We start from the raw sequence: 13,659 nt of genomic DNA on the forward strand, positions 1-13,659 counted from the left end.
GGAATTTTGTACTTCACCTATTACACCTAAACATATGGTTTGTTACCCATTAAATATTATTATTAGTTATCGTAACTTTATATTCATGCACCCTAAGTATAGGGAATGGAATTATATTGTATTCCCTATAATGTATACTCAGGGTATGCTTATGTCATCTACTTCTGAAGGAGCTCATTTAGCTATTGATAATGATCTAAAGTACTGGTATCAGCTGATATCTGATAATAAAGTTAAAAATCTAGATTTCTTAAAGGACCACTACAGGCAAATGATAAAAAAACATATTTTTTTTATCTAGTCATGATTTTATGCACCTCCCAAAGCTGCTTTAATCCAAAAAATATTCATTCTTATTTTTATATTTTTTGTTCTTCTGTCTGCCCTCATGGGGGCAGACATCCCCATGAGACTATTTTCACATAATAGGCTAAATCTGTCCCAAAATGCAGTCTGACAGGTCAGATTGTGAGAACAATTTGCCCTACCTTTTGTTGTCAGATCAGGCTTCCATTCACTTTGAATGGAAAACCTGAAAAATATTCCCATGTTTAACAGTCAATAGATTAAGTGTCATTGACTGTCCTGCACTGAGTTTTACAAATGTTGTTCATACTGATGCACTACACATTTTCTGAAAGAAGCTTGGAAAAGTGTCACCTAATTACAGAGATAAAAAACACTTTTACAAAGAGCAATTTTGTTACTGTCAGTTCCTGACCAAGTTACTCCTCCCATCTCCACTCCTTCTATGAGTCAGAGTCTCAGATTTCCAGCTAGGCTAGGTTCAGCTAATTAGCAACCCTGCATAACAATAGACTTCAAACAAATGTCAGCCTGGTGTGCCACTAAAACTGTTCCCTAATGACCATTTACTCCTTACTGTTGACTTACACATATCCAGGCTAAGTGGGAGAAAAAAGCACTAATGTGAATTCCACTTTTGTGTACTATATCAATTTTCTCAACTGAACATAGTGATAAATCTGCATTGGAGTGTGTGTAGTGTTTACTGGCTGTCCACATACTTATTTTTGCATGTTTAGTGTAATATAACATAAAATTAACCATACTGCCAAACTTTACTTAACAACTGAATTTTTTTTCCTTAACAGTAGCCTTCCTAGGCTCTTATGTCAGCCACTAGTTTCTATTACAATAGCTTCACCCATGTTTTTTATTTTTTGTTCCGCATATCTCTTAATCTTTTAGCAACACAGTCAACTTGTTGAGAAAGCTTAAAGTATAAAGTTTTTCTAAGTAGCAGTACTACTTTTGCATGGTTAGTGTAATATAACATAAAATTAACCTGACTGCCAAACTTTACTTAACAACTGAATTTTTTTTTTCCTTAACAGTAGCCTTCCTAGGCTCTTATGTCAGCCACTAGTTTCTATTACAATAGCTTCACCCATGTTTTTTTTATTTTTTTTGTTCCGGCATATCTCTTAATCTTTTAGCAGCACAGTCAACTTGTTGATAAAGCTTCAAAGTATAAAGTTTTTCTAATTAGCAGTACTACTCTTTTGGTTCAAATCACACAGAGTGCATGAAGTGACATCCACTGCATGATAATTATTCCTACTTGCAATACTTTTCATTGTTTGTTCAAGACAATTCAACAATCAATTTTGATTCCACCATGTCAGAGCAAAGGTATAATGCCAAATTAGGTACTCCTATGAGGCATACTGATGTGACACAATACACTGTTCATTTGGCCATACTAGGCTATTGGCCCTAGGGCCTATATACACCTAGCCAAGAAGCTACCCTGGCTTTCTCCACGCAAGAATATTATTTTCCTGTGCCACTGTCGAGCAGAGACACAGAATTTATCCGTGAATTTCCTATTTCCCATACAATCATGATTTTTCTAGAAGAGTCATAATGAGGACGTTTGCATCATATAGATAGGTAGTTTGTTATACAGTATGGAAAGTCTCTAGGACAGGAATCTATCCCTCCAGCCTGTTCTGTTTATTGTGGTGACAAGGATTAGGGACCTGGAGTGTGTAGCTCAGAGGGATTGGGATTTATTTCAGTGGAGCATGTCCAACAGCTCTGGGTTTGACATAGCGTTGTATGTAAGGCAGAGCTCGCCTCGGACTAGGCGATATGTGGCGGAGAAAACATGGAGATTTTTGAGATGGTCTGCATAGTGCATATATTTTAGGCCAGTAATCCTCTTTGTGATGTATTTCTGCTCTGTTTCCAGTTGTTGTAGATGTCTTGTGAGGTACCTATCAAAGGGGGCATTGTAAAGTATATTGGGACTAATAAGTGAAGAGTATAGGGGAACAATGAGTTATTTTTATTTGATGAGAAATTTTTTTGTGAGGCGGTATGCCACGTAGAAGGGTTTACTGACTACCGTGGGCATGTGATTATCAAAGGAGAGACTACTGTCCACCTGTGTCCCAAGGTCTCTTATCACACTGTCCGTGTTAAATTTACTACTGCCTATGTGGTGGTTCATGGGTACAGAGCTTTTACCAAAGGAGATGAGATTGCACTTTTTGTCATTAAGATTGAGGCCATGGCTTTGAAACCAGGCATCTGTCTCAATGAGGGCCTTCTGTAGGATGTCCACATTGTTATGAGTTTTGCTTATTGCTTCTAGTTAGCAGTCATCTGCAGACATCGTTAGCCAAAGACCTTCTATTTGTTAGCTTGTACTTCAGAGAAGTAGATACCAAACAGGAGAGGACCCAGGACTGAACCCAGTGGTACTACACTTGTCACTGGTCTGAAGTCAGATTTGAAGTTTGCTACCTTCACAGTGTGGGTTGTGTCACTGAGCCAGTTGGCAAACCATCTTATGACAGATATTTATACCTCGTTTAGTCATTGTATCTATAATTCCAGAGTGGGGAATGGTGTTGCAGGCCTTGGCAAGATCTACATAGGCTGTGCCAACCACATTACCTTCATCTACAGCTTTGGTCACTGGTTCAAAGAAGTCTATCAGTTTTAGGATACATGGCCCAAACTGGACAGGGTCGTGAGTTTGGAGATTACCAATGTCTGTGTTTAAAGTTCCATGCTGATTCGTTCCATGGCCTTGCAGACCAGGCTCGTCAGGCTAATGGGGCAGTAGTTCCCATGGTCTGTTGTGGTTCCACCCTTACTGGAGTGGGATAATTGCTGCCATCCGCCATTCAGTGGTCACAAAGCCTGAGGTGAGTCTATGATTGAACATGTGACTTTGGTGTGGTGCCAGTTCCCTCTGTATTTCGTGTAGAATGCAGCCTGGGATGTTGTCAGGTCCCATGGATGCTGTGTTCTTGTCTTTGGAGACTGTGCTTTTTAACTGTGCAGCCATGATGACAGGACCATTGCATTCTTCCAGTACAGAGATAGGCCCTTCAGAGGGTGAGAAGGGGGTTAATGTTAGCACTGATCCTATCTGCCAGGATGTTGGCAATATCAGCTGGATCTGTATATTTAATGTCATTGTGCTGTATCTTATATGTATAGTACACACAAGGGACCTTAAGTGTTTGCCCCTAAACATTGACCATCCTTAGGAGCTGTCTGAATCTCCCATTAAACAAGAATAGATCACTATAAAGACTTGTAATCTTGTCTCACATCCTCACTCACAAGCAGCCCTCAGCGGTAAACTGCAACATTCTGTCAATTGATCTGTAATAATTGCATTACTGACATAAAGCGATTATTAGTCTATCTTCCTTACAATGACATAACTGAGACAGTAAGCCATGTTACTATCCTTACTACTGACATCCATCCATATTCTGTTTTATGGAGTAGAGTTAAATTTTTTGTTATACAAAAAAAAAAATATATATAACAGACACTACCTATCACCCTGCTTTACCTTGCAAACTCGAATGCGTATCAAAACAGTCATTGCTTGTCAGACGTGCAGTATAAGCTGACTGTACACCTGGTCTTCCTTGCAAACTTGAAAACATATCCAAACAGTCATTACCTATCGGACACTGTGCAATGTACACACAATGTACACAGATCTGATGTCTATGGGACACTGCATGTTATCACAATCCTGTGATTGAATTTTAAGTGTTCAAAATGCATACAGTTGAAAGTACCCATGAAAGGTAGTTGCATTAAAACAATATTCAGTGGCTCTCACTCATAAATGGATTACCTAGATTTTACTAGTACTGTGCGCTTAATCTACAGCAACATTTCAAGCTCATCAAGCCTTTTTACATGTCAAATAACTGATGACTATCTCAGTTTTCATGGGGTACCCTAATTGCATTGATCTGCTTTGTCTATTACCGCGACATTTGTGACACTGTATATACAACGTTCTCTGTTACACTTCGTCACTTACCAAAACATGTACTTATTCTCATCCTGTTTTGTACATCCTGTGCAAAACTCGAGATTGGTTGTGGAACTTGATGATCCTCAGCTCGTGTGTTCCTTAAGGGCCCATCAGTAACAGTGATGTTGACAGACTAACTATCCAGCGCCTCTATGTTACATAGTCATCAACAACACTGTAATCACACCCGTAAACCGAGACCATAAATGAAACTGCTACCTCAGTGTCAACAACCTCTTTATTGGCAAAACTATCTAGCAGATCATTACTGTCTTCATCACCTACACCGTAACTGTAAATTCCACTGTCAACTCTAGTCTTATGCACACATCATAATTTTCAGACTGCTCACAATTCCTATTGTCATTTTTAAGCAATGCTAACATGCACTAGCAACTCACATTTGTTATTTTTCTGTGATGTCATCCTTCTGGCTTGGAGTAGACATTAACAAATTCGGATGTATGTCATAATTTAGCTTTGTAGTCTTCAGAGTTGTCATCTACAAATGTACTTGTAGAAATTCTTCATTTGATTGTAGTAAAGTGCAATTTTTGTTCTTTGCAATGGTCACTGGCTCGAACACCATGACACATCACTGCAGATCAAACATGTAGGCCTGGTGCAGCATTACTCTCAATCACACTTCTAGTATGCTGACTACATGCAACAGTAATTAAGGAATCTGTGACTTACCAAATCGTGTTATATGCCTGGCAATTACTTCTGCTTTATCTGGTCTCTCACACTTGGCTATATTTTTGGCTACAGGTGTTACCTGAAAGCTCGGAACAGAAATTTTTCTGTTCTTCATCATGAGGACATCCACAATCATATCAAAGATATAGTCATATTTTCTCTCTTCAAAATTGGCTTTGCAACCCATTGCTGTTTTGCCTTAGGATACACGATGCGGTAACGCAGATCTCCCTTTTTTGCGCAGTTAATCTTTGGGTAATGCACAACTGCTTGCTGATGATTCACATTGGCGTTATGATCAAAAATGGCGAGCATTGTCCGTACTTTCATTCCACTGTTTGAAAAATGCTCAAATTTGGGGCAATACTTGCACAGCAGAGCATGAAACACTTCCAAACTGCCTGTGTGACAGAACTGTGTTAAGTGTTTCAGATCGTTCACCAGTGTTGTGTTGCTCATTATCTTCACTAGTGCAGTGTGCGGAGCATCACCTACTTCCAACCACTGTTTTGTTTCCTGGTCTGGCAATGGAATGTCATGCTCACAGGCACAGAATTTCTCTCCCCAATCCCAGGTGTGCCTGTCTGTTATGTGATGGATGAGAGACTTCCACTTTTCAAGCAGTAGTGGTGCATCTCCATCACATGTTTCAGAACATCACCACAAGTGGTTTGAAATACTTTGGCACCACGGCATTAACTGCTCCATTTCCTTTTTTTTGGCAACTGATACAATCTTTTTTGTAATACTTTTTGACACATGCCACAGGTCAAATTGATGGTCAATTTCCGGAAACTCTGTCCTCATTGCACTTCCAATCCCTCTATGTCTGTCTGTTGCTACTACACTTATGTCCACATTCAGTCTACGCAAGTTCTGCATATATTTCAGGAATGCCTTTTTTTCCAAAGCTACTGAAGACGTTCCGTCACCAAGTTGCTCTATGGCAAAATCCAGGAGATATCCAGAGTCCATATCCATCAAACTGTAGCAGCAGTACTTTGCTGAATAGCCCGGACTGTCACATCGGCCATCACCTGATAATCTCACTCTTTTACCTTGAATGTCTTGTAGCAGATCTTGCTGATGCGTACTCCACTGTTTTTGAACTACTGGAAATAAATACTCACGCTGTAGGTCATAAAATGTTGTCTGGCTAATGAATTCCAGACCCACATATGCACAAAACCGTGCTATATGTGCATATGTACTTCTGCTAAATAGTACAGCAGCTGCATTCAAAAGATTTCCCACAGGCATTCTACCCAACACTGGTTGGCTTTGCCAACTTACAATTTCATGTCCATTCAGACACATTACTTTGGTGGCAAACATGGATCCAACAACTCTTTTCTCATAGTCATCACATGCTGGTGCTTTACAGTCAGGACATATCATTCTTCTCAGCAGTTCATCCAGGCAGTCTTCAAATACAATAAATTTCCGTTGCAACACCATCTGCTGCTCCACATTTTCATACTCCAGAGTCTCATCATTTTCAGATACGGACATGGTGGTCGATGGCTCACACCAGTCAGGGTCTTCTTCATGGCAGTCATTTATGTCTTCATACATTGTCTGGGCATCACTTGTCAGACTCCAGTTGATGGTTTCTTTACTTCTCACTGGGGTACTACAACACACCATGGCAGAAGGCATCTCTAATTCCAAACAATCATCATTCAATGGGTCCATATCTGTCGTTTGTTCATCATCATTTAACATATCCACCTGGACTCCTTGTTCCATCGCATAGATGTCAGTACTACTGCTCGTTTCAACATGTGGCTTACCCCACTTTACATAAGTGTGATACTTAAGAAGTTGCGCCGGTGATACACCCATTTCTGGAAACTGTGTGCTAGCATCCATCCATGTTGAGGCCATACATTCAGCATCATGTACAGAAGGTTTTACAGTTGCAGTCTGTGTTGCTACACTTAACATAGTATGTGACACCTTAGTTTGACTACCCGTGCTCCGTGATCTCCTGTGGCCTCTCTTTCGCACATTTGATACTGTGCTGTGAGATGCTTCAATTTCTGTAATTTTTGTAACATTGTTTTTCCCATTTATATCATCAGCGGGAAATAATCCATTCTTTCCAACTGTGTAGTCATGTTGTGCTGCATTATCTCTTCCTGCCTCTCCATCGGCATACTCCATGCTGGAGATCACTACCTCTTCCGAAAATACAGCAGCCTGTTCCTAGAAAAGAATAAACAAACAATGTAAATTAAATATCACCTATCTGAACAGCTAATTAAACTGTCACAGACAGCTATGCTGTGATGCTTCAAACACACAAATTCTTACACTGATGTCCACTACGATGACTTCCTCATTTTCAATCAGTGGGTCTTCCAGCAGCATGCCTGTCTGTTCTTGCATACTCTGTATTGACACACAAAAGAGTATAAAGGTGATGTCTTTGTTATGAAACAATGCACAAATGTCAAAGAATGCATCTTCCTCTTTGTGGAGAGTCACATCACCTAAAATTATCACATTAATGACAAAGTCCTAAGCACTCAGCTGTGATGATTGATATCAACTTGACTTTTTATCACTATCTAGCTCAAGTGGTATGGAAAGCATTCTACGTGCCCCACCTCATAAGGGTATGTCTTCCAGTAGCAAAAATGGACGTAACATCAATGTATTCTTCCATTACAATGCCCATTACTGACTACAACACACCTCTCTGCATTTTATGCAGCTGTAAAGAACACACATCTTCCTTACAATGAGAAGCCAGGTCCAAAACATCCTACCATACATTGATAGGCTAAAAGCCCTATCCCACTACTCAGTTTCATGCAGACTCCTCAGAGGCGACCTCTGTCTGGCATGCAAGGTAATCATGGACCCCACCTGTATGCGACTGCTGCATATCCGCAAATTAAGATCCACTCGAGTAACCCCCATGCATGATCTCACTCTGGTGTGTGACATGAACAGGGCTTGTTGGAAGGATAGATTTTTCTCCAATAAAGTCAATCTTCTATGGAATCAACTCCCTCTCCACATCAAGTAGAGTACCTCTTTGTCCATCTTTGTATGCAACCTGGATAACTGGATGGCAAACAGAAAATATGCCAGTGGTATTCCAAACATGTCCATGCTGGACAGGTTACTTAGGTGCTGGTTTGTCTAAACATGTGCTAAAGTCTTGGCTATGTTGTTAAGGGGCACCGGGATAATAGCCTACTAACCTCCTATGGTCCAATGGCTGCTAAGTACATATTGCCAACTTTAACTTGCGTGTGTCTGCCTAGCTTCACTGAAGACATCTATAACCAAACTTGTACTGTACATTTCAAAACAAACCTTAAATACCGATTTATCAATGCAAACCTACTACCCCATTTAGATTCACAGAAGTTAAACAGCAGTGAATCATGGTATTTAACTGTCCACCCACATCTACACTGTCATCTACCTTGCACTTTATTATATCCCTGATAATGTATAATGGAAAAAAATGTGCATTAACAATTAAAATTTATACATTTGTTCACACCAGAGTGAGTGCCAAATGCTCAATGCTGACAATGAACAATGTTCTATCCATACTGTTTTACACTATTACGGTGTATAACTACAACACCATAAGAACATCACATCAAATTGCTATCAATACTTAAAAATAACCATTACATTGCTTGTATACGTCTCTATCTCTGACAGCCCATACCATAAACAGTCACATATTGATATGGTTCTTTGTGGTATGGTATGACTTAATTTAACAAGTCAATAGACATATAACCACTCACTGATTGGGAACCTACATTGTATGCTCACATACATAACCACATTTTCAAAATGAACAACAGGCTTAAAATCAAATTACTTACATCACAGTTGTAGCGATGGTCAGTGGTTTGGATTTCATCAGTGTCCATTGGCTGTGTTACCTGTTCTGCTGATTCATGTGGTGACCTCAGCAACTCCTCCAGCACCTGTTAATGAAGAATAGTAGATTATTAGACATGCAAAGCACCCCATTTTTAACAGTTCATCTTAAGCTACTAAATAATGCATTAACTGTTTTATGATTCAGCCACGTGACTTGTCCATTGCAGCAATGACAGCCTTTGGAATCATGAAAAGAAGCGCACCAAGACAATTATCATAATTTTGCCATAAGGGCATGGTTATCGAGCGGCCAAATATCAAATTATACCTGTACTATTACATTACGTACTACAGACAAAACAAGACTATCTACTGCACAATTTTGTACACTATATCATGAACTCCACTGCATGCAGTCCCACGTACTCTATGTAATAAAAAAAATGTTTACTTCCAGATTACCTTTTGTCGATCCTGCTGTTCAATCCGTCGACATGATGACACTCGTGTCTTCACCTTTGAAAAACTAAAAATACTGGGTACTGCATTTTTCTTCAAGCGACGAAGAATTCTGCCTTTTCTAATATCAGTGGGCAGTAACTGTTTCATGAAGTTGACTTCATACATGCTCTCCTCAAAGTGGAGGGAGCAAAGATAATAACGTGGCTTCTTACAGTTTACTGCTTCAGCCACAAACTTGGGTATGCTACCTACATTTGTTCCACACCGTGTTGCCCACACAGTACATTGCTCCACATTGCGTGGAAAGCTATGTATAGAAACATTTTCTGGCAAGCGCCCAGTGTGTGTTCCACAACCATATGCCATGCAGTGGGGCATCTTTCAATGAAGACTGATGTAGATATCTGTGAATAAAAGGAGAAGATGGTAAGTGTCAACCGGCCACATTAGTAACTGCTCTGCCATACAATTACTCTATTTTAAATGCCAATACATTCAGTGTTCCACTGAGAAATGTGCCTCAAAGTGGCTACAAAATGATATGCATCAACAGCCATCGACAACTACCACCTGTTATAACACCTGCAAATAAGTTACGAATGACATCCATGAACAGCAACAAATATTACATCATGCACTAAAAAAAAACTTCCCCTACAGCATAATGAAATCACCGCTCGTTGATGTACATACTACATCATATGGATGTCATACATTTATGACGTAGTGAAATCTGTGTAAAAAAATAATGCCAATAAATATCTTCCATCGATGATCATACATATCTCTGGGATGCTGTCCATGTACCTTAAGCTGTGTCATTTGGAATGACCACATGTAAGCCTTCAATACCTGTAAAACATTATTTACGTATAACAACCATGCTGTGAAACTGATAAACCGATCTAACAAATGCATGTTGCATCATCTTCACGTATCAAAAAAATGCATGCATTTCTTTACATATCTGACTAGATCCCAACTTTATGTTCAGGTCTTCTCCTTTCATGCTGTGACTGGACTTGGTGCATTGACATCATTGCACTCACCGTGTTCTGCACAATTTAATAAAAATATTTATCCCCAATAGACTCTATCTGGACTCAGAGGACAATGCTTAGTCTTCATCTCCATGGTTAAACGCAAATGAGCTCCACTGGAGCATCAGTTGACATGCATGTATCCCTTGATGAGGGGGTTGTAATGCCTTAGACTGCATTTCAAGTAATGCTTCAAGTAATCCTTTTTCTATGATCAAAGTATAAATGTCAACAGGCTTGAGTCAGTGAATGGGAGAACATATTGGTCAGGACATGCCACCATGCACCAAGTGGAAATGGAAATGGATTTCAGACTGTACTTGGTTGTGTCCAATGCAAACCAAACACAAAGTGTATGAGTGTAATGCACAACAATCTGCATATGTAGACCCTTTATGGAGGCTGAAACTCTTTTGTACCAGTGTGTAAAATACTGTAGTAAAAACTTAGCGTAACGAATGAACACCAAGCCGAGGCTGTGCAGTTTGCCAACAGCTATGCAGTTAAACCAAATACTCATGTACTTCATAATACAGAAACCATTGATCCACTTATAGTAAATCTTCACCGGATAGCAGTTCATTACCAATCTTTCAATAGGTCTATTCTATTAAATTTCTTATACATTCATGAAGGGTGCATAACCAAGCCCTTCATACTGCCAATACTGGTTACTCGATTAGTTATTTCTAAGTAGTGCAAACATAAACAGCAGTCATTCTGATGCATGCATTACTGCAATCAAAGTATAATCTGTAACTTGTACTTCACACTCCTTTCCATGGAAGTCTTCTATAAACTGACAAGGATAAAGGTTTACATCCAATTTATTAACACTATTTAAGTAAATATGTGACATACTAAAAAACAAATTTTCTATGTAAATTGTAAATTTTCATTCGCAGTTATGGCCATTACATATGTAATTGTTTTATACATCAACCATTATGATCCACAACATAGTGTTACAGTTAATTCAGTTGGTTAATACATCAATAGAAATCCACCATGTACTACATAAATTGCACACTACACAATCCACACAATGCATAATTATTATTTTTTCCAGCTTCTGACAGCTTCAACAACTTGACAGTAATCTTCAAGTGCTACTCTGTAAACTCCCAAAAACCTTCAAAAGCCTGAAAGCCAACATAATCATTTTCCTCCGAGGGGAATCTTTGACGTATACTGTTCACAACACATGAGGGGATGACCACTCGATGACCATAACCAAGTTTTTTATTATCGTACATCCATAGCACATATGCTCGGTAGGCAACGAATCTGTATACTCTGCATAACAGGAAAGGGTCACAGTCACTATAATGTCTCGAATGTTAATGCATACAAAATGCTATAAACTGCAGTGCTACACATCCTCCACTCTAGTAATGCTAACATGCATAGTTTTAACCAAACCGAAAATTCAAATGCAAGCCAATGCAGATGACTCAGTGTGGTAGTAATATACTGCACACAACATTACGTGTCAACATGCACTCAACTGTCACCCACTTGGTAGTGCCAGTGTGTGCAACATGCAAGTAAACTAATCTCTTTCTGTACAGGGCAGATCAATAATTAGCAACTTAATATCAACTGTGAAATTACATCTGCAATGCTGTTTTTCATTTATCAAATCTGACATCCCTAGAAAACATCACAGCATGAAAACTCTGCTGTCTGACAGCCACAATTTTGTCAAAGTTCAACAGTTTGAAGGTCTGTGTCAGTTCAGTGCAATAACATCATCCATACATGGACAACAGGTACTACAGGCCGTTCACATTCTATAGCAGTCATAAGCATGTCATGCTACAGTTCATTTTTAGTGAAATCAACCATATCAACTGTAACCCGTGAATTCAATAACACACAAATTAGTTAAGACAATAATCATGACATGCAGACTGATAGACTATGTTTTTTACCTGTTTGTCCACTGTGTACGTTGAAAATGACCTTTGAAGTAGTACATGGCTCGCATAAGGATGTGTAGCATATGTGTCGTTAGGCAAGTACTTTCAAATAGTGGATGTGCAGTAATGCAATGTGGTGGTGGCTGAATTTCAATGATTTTGGCTTTGGCACGGGTCGATGATGCACAGCAGTAACATTCACGTGCAGTACTCATTGGTATGCAGAGCTGGCATGTGCACCATTTCATGTCTTCATCTGCGGTCACACAAGCATCATCCTCCTCACTGCTACTGCTGCATCTGCGTGCTCGTTTAGGTGGACGCTGACCATCGGTATATACTGGCTCGAAGCTGTATGGCACAATGGTACGCGACTTCTGCTGGGAGGCCATCCTTTCTCAAAGTCCACGTTTGGCAACTGAAACAATGCAACACTACTGCAATGTTACCACTACAAACATTAGAAAGCTGTCATGCACTTGAACAGTATTAGGTCCTGTTTTAACTCAAGAAAACTTACAGGTGTTATGACACTGTTGAGACCAGGCAATCCTATGCCAACCCAAGGAACTCATTTTGATGAATCATACACCCCATATGCAAGTCCATAGCTTCTGCAGCAGTTATACTGTAACCGTTATAAACCCTCACACACAAATACTGTCTGCAACCTCTAGTTGTCTAATGATGTACTATGTTCATCTACAACTATGTTTGTAATTAATTGCTATGTTAACCAAATTGTTAGTCGCTATGTAAATCCAATGTAACTACTGTCTGTATGCTTTAACTGTGGAGTTTTTCTCCCCGGGCCTCCGCTGAAAATGGACCTACTTCCAGTTGCACACTCCCGGTCACCAAATGTATATTAAAAAATTAAAAAATAAAAAAAAATTGTGCTGCCCTAACAATCCACAGAATTAGAGGCCTGAAGACTATCCGATGTATTATCCGGATAAATACTTCTCACTGCAAGGAGACTCATACTAGTACATTGCATGAAGATTACCTTCAGTCAGACATTGACCATACCAGTGGGAACATACATGTTGCCGGAGTTAAAAAACAATGAGACGGATACTAGGCGTACGAGTCACGGAAGTGCGGAATAATTAACACAGGTCATTATTGATGCATTTGCAAAGTCAGAGAGAGCCAGAGAGACACCTATGTGCATGTGTATATAGATATATTTACAGAAATATATGTACATGTAAGAATATACCTTCCAAAATAGGACATACAACCTTCAACGAAGGTACGCCCATTCACGCATGTCTCCACGCAGAAGACGCTCTAGCTGATAATCGAATCAGACAGCGTGTGCAAAAATGCTACAGCATGCACCACC

At 39.5% G+C, this 13,659-nt stretch overlaps 2 protein-coding genes across 2 annotated transcripts in view; one reads left to right on the plus strand and one right to left on the minus strand.

Moving 5' to 3' along the window:
* The window catches only part of LOC122811769, a 268,660-nt gene that overhangs the window by 16,396 nt on the left and 238,605 nt on the right, over positions 1-13,659 (plus strand). The window lies entirely within an intron of this gene.
* On the minus strand, positions 11,182-13,463 carry LOC122811770 (P2X purinoceptor 7-like). The gene is made up of 2 exons (XM_044083826.1): positions 12,321-13,463; positions 11,182-11,682 (listed from the first exon to the last, which is right to left on the minus strand). The coding sequence occupies exons 1-2, from the start codon at positions 12,698-12,700 to the stop codon at positions 11,496-11,498; spliced, it is 567 nt and encodes a 188-aa protein (XP_043939761.1). The 5' UTR covers positions 12,701-13,463; the 3' UTR covers positions 11,182-11,495.

Source organism: Protopterus annectens, chromosome 9.part0, assembly GCF_019279795.1.
Source record: "Protopterus annectens isolate FY-2018-M chromosome 9.part0, PAN1.0, whole genome shotgun sequence".
NCBI lineage: Eukaryota > Metazoa > Chordata > Ceratodontiformes > Protopteridae > Protopterus > Protopterus annectens.

What these genes read in the sequence shown, in the direction of transcription:
- LOC122811770 (XM_044083826.1), bottom strand. Translation starts at nt 12,700, where the DNA reads ATGGCCTCCCAGCAGAAGTCGCGTACCATTGTGCCATACAGCTTCGAG. An exon ending in CGTACACAGTGGACAAACAG is followed by an intron (nt 11,683 to 12,320) that starts GTAAAAAACATA and finishes CCTGTTATGCAG; the next exon opens with AGTATACAGATTCGTTGCCT.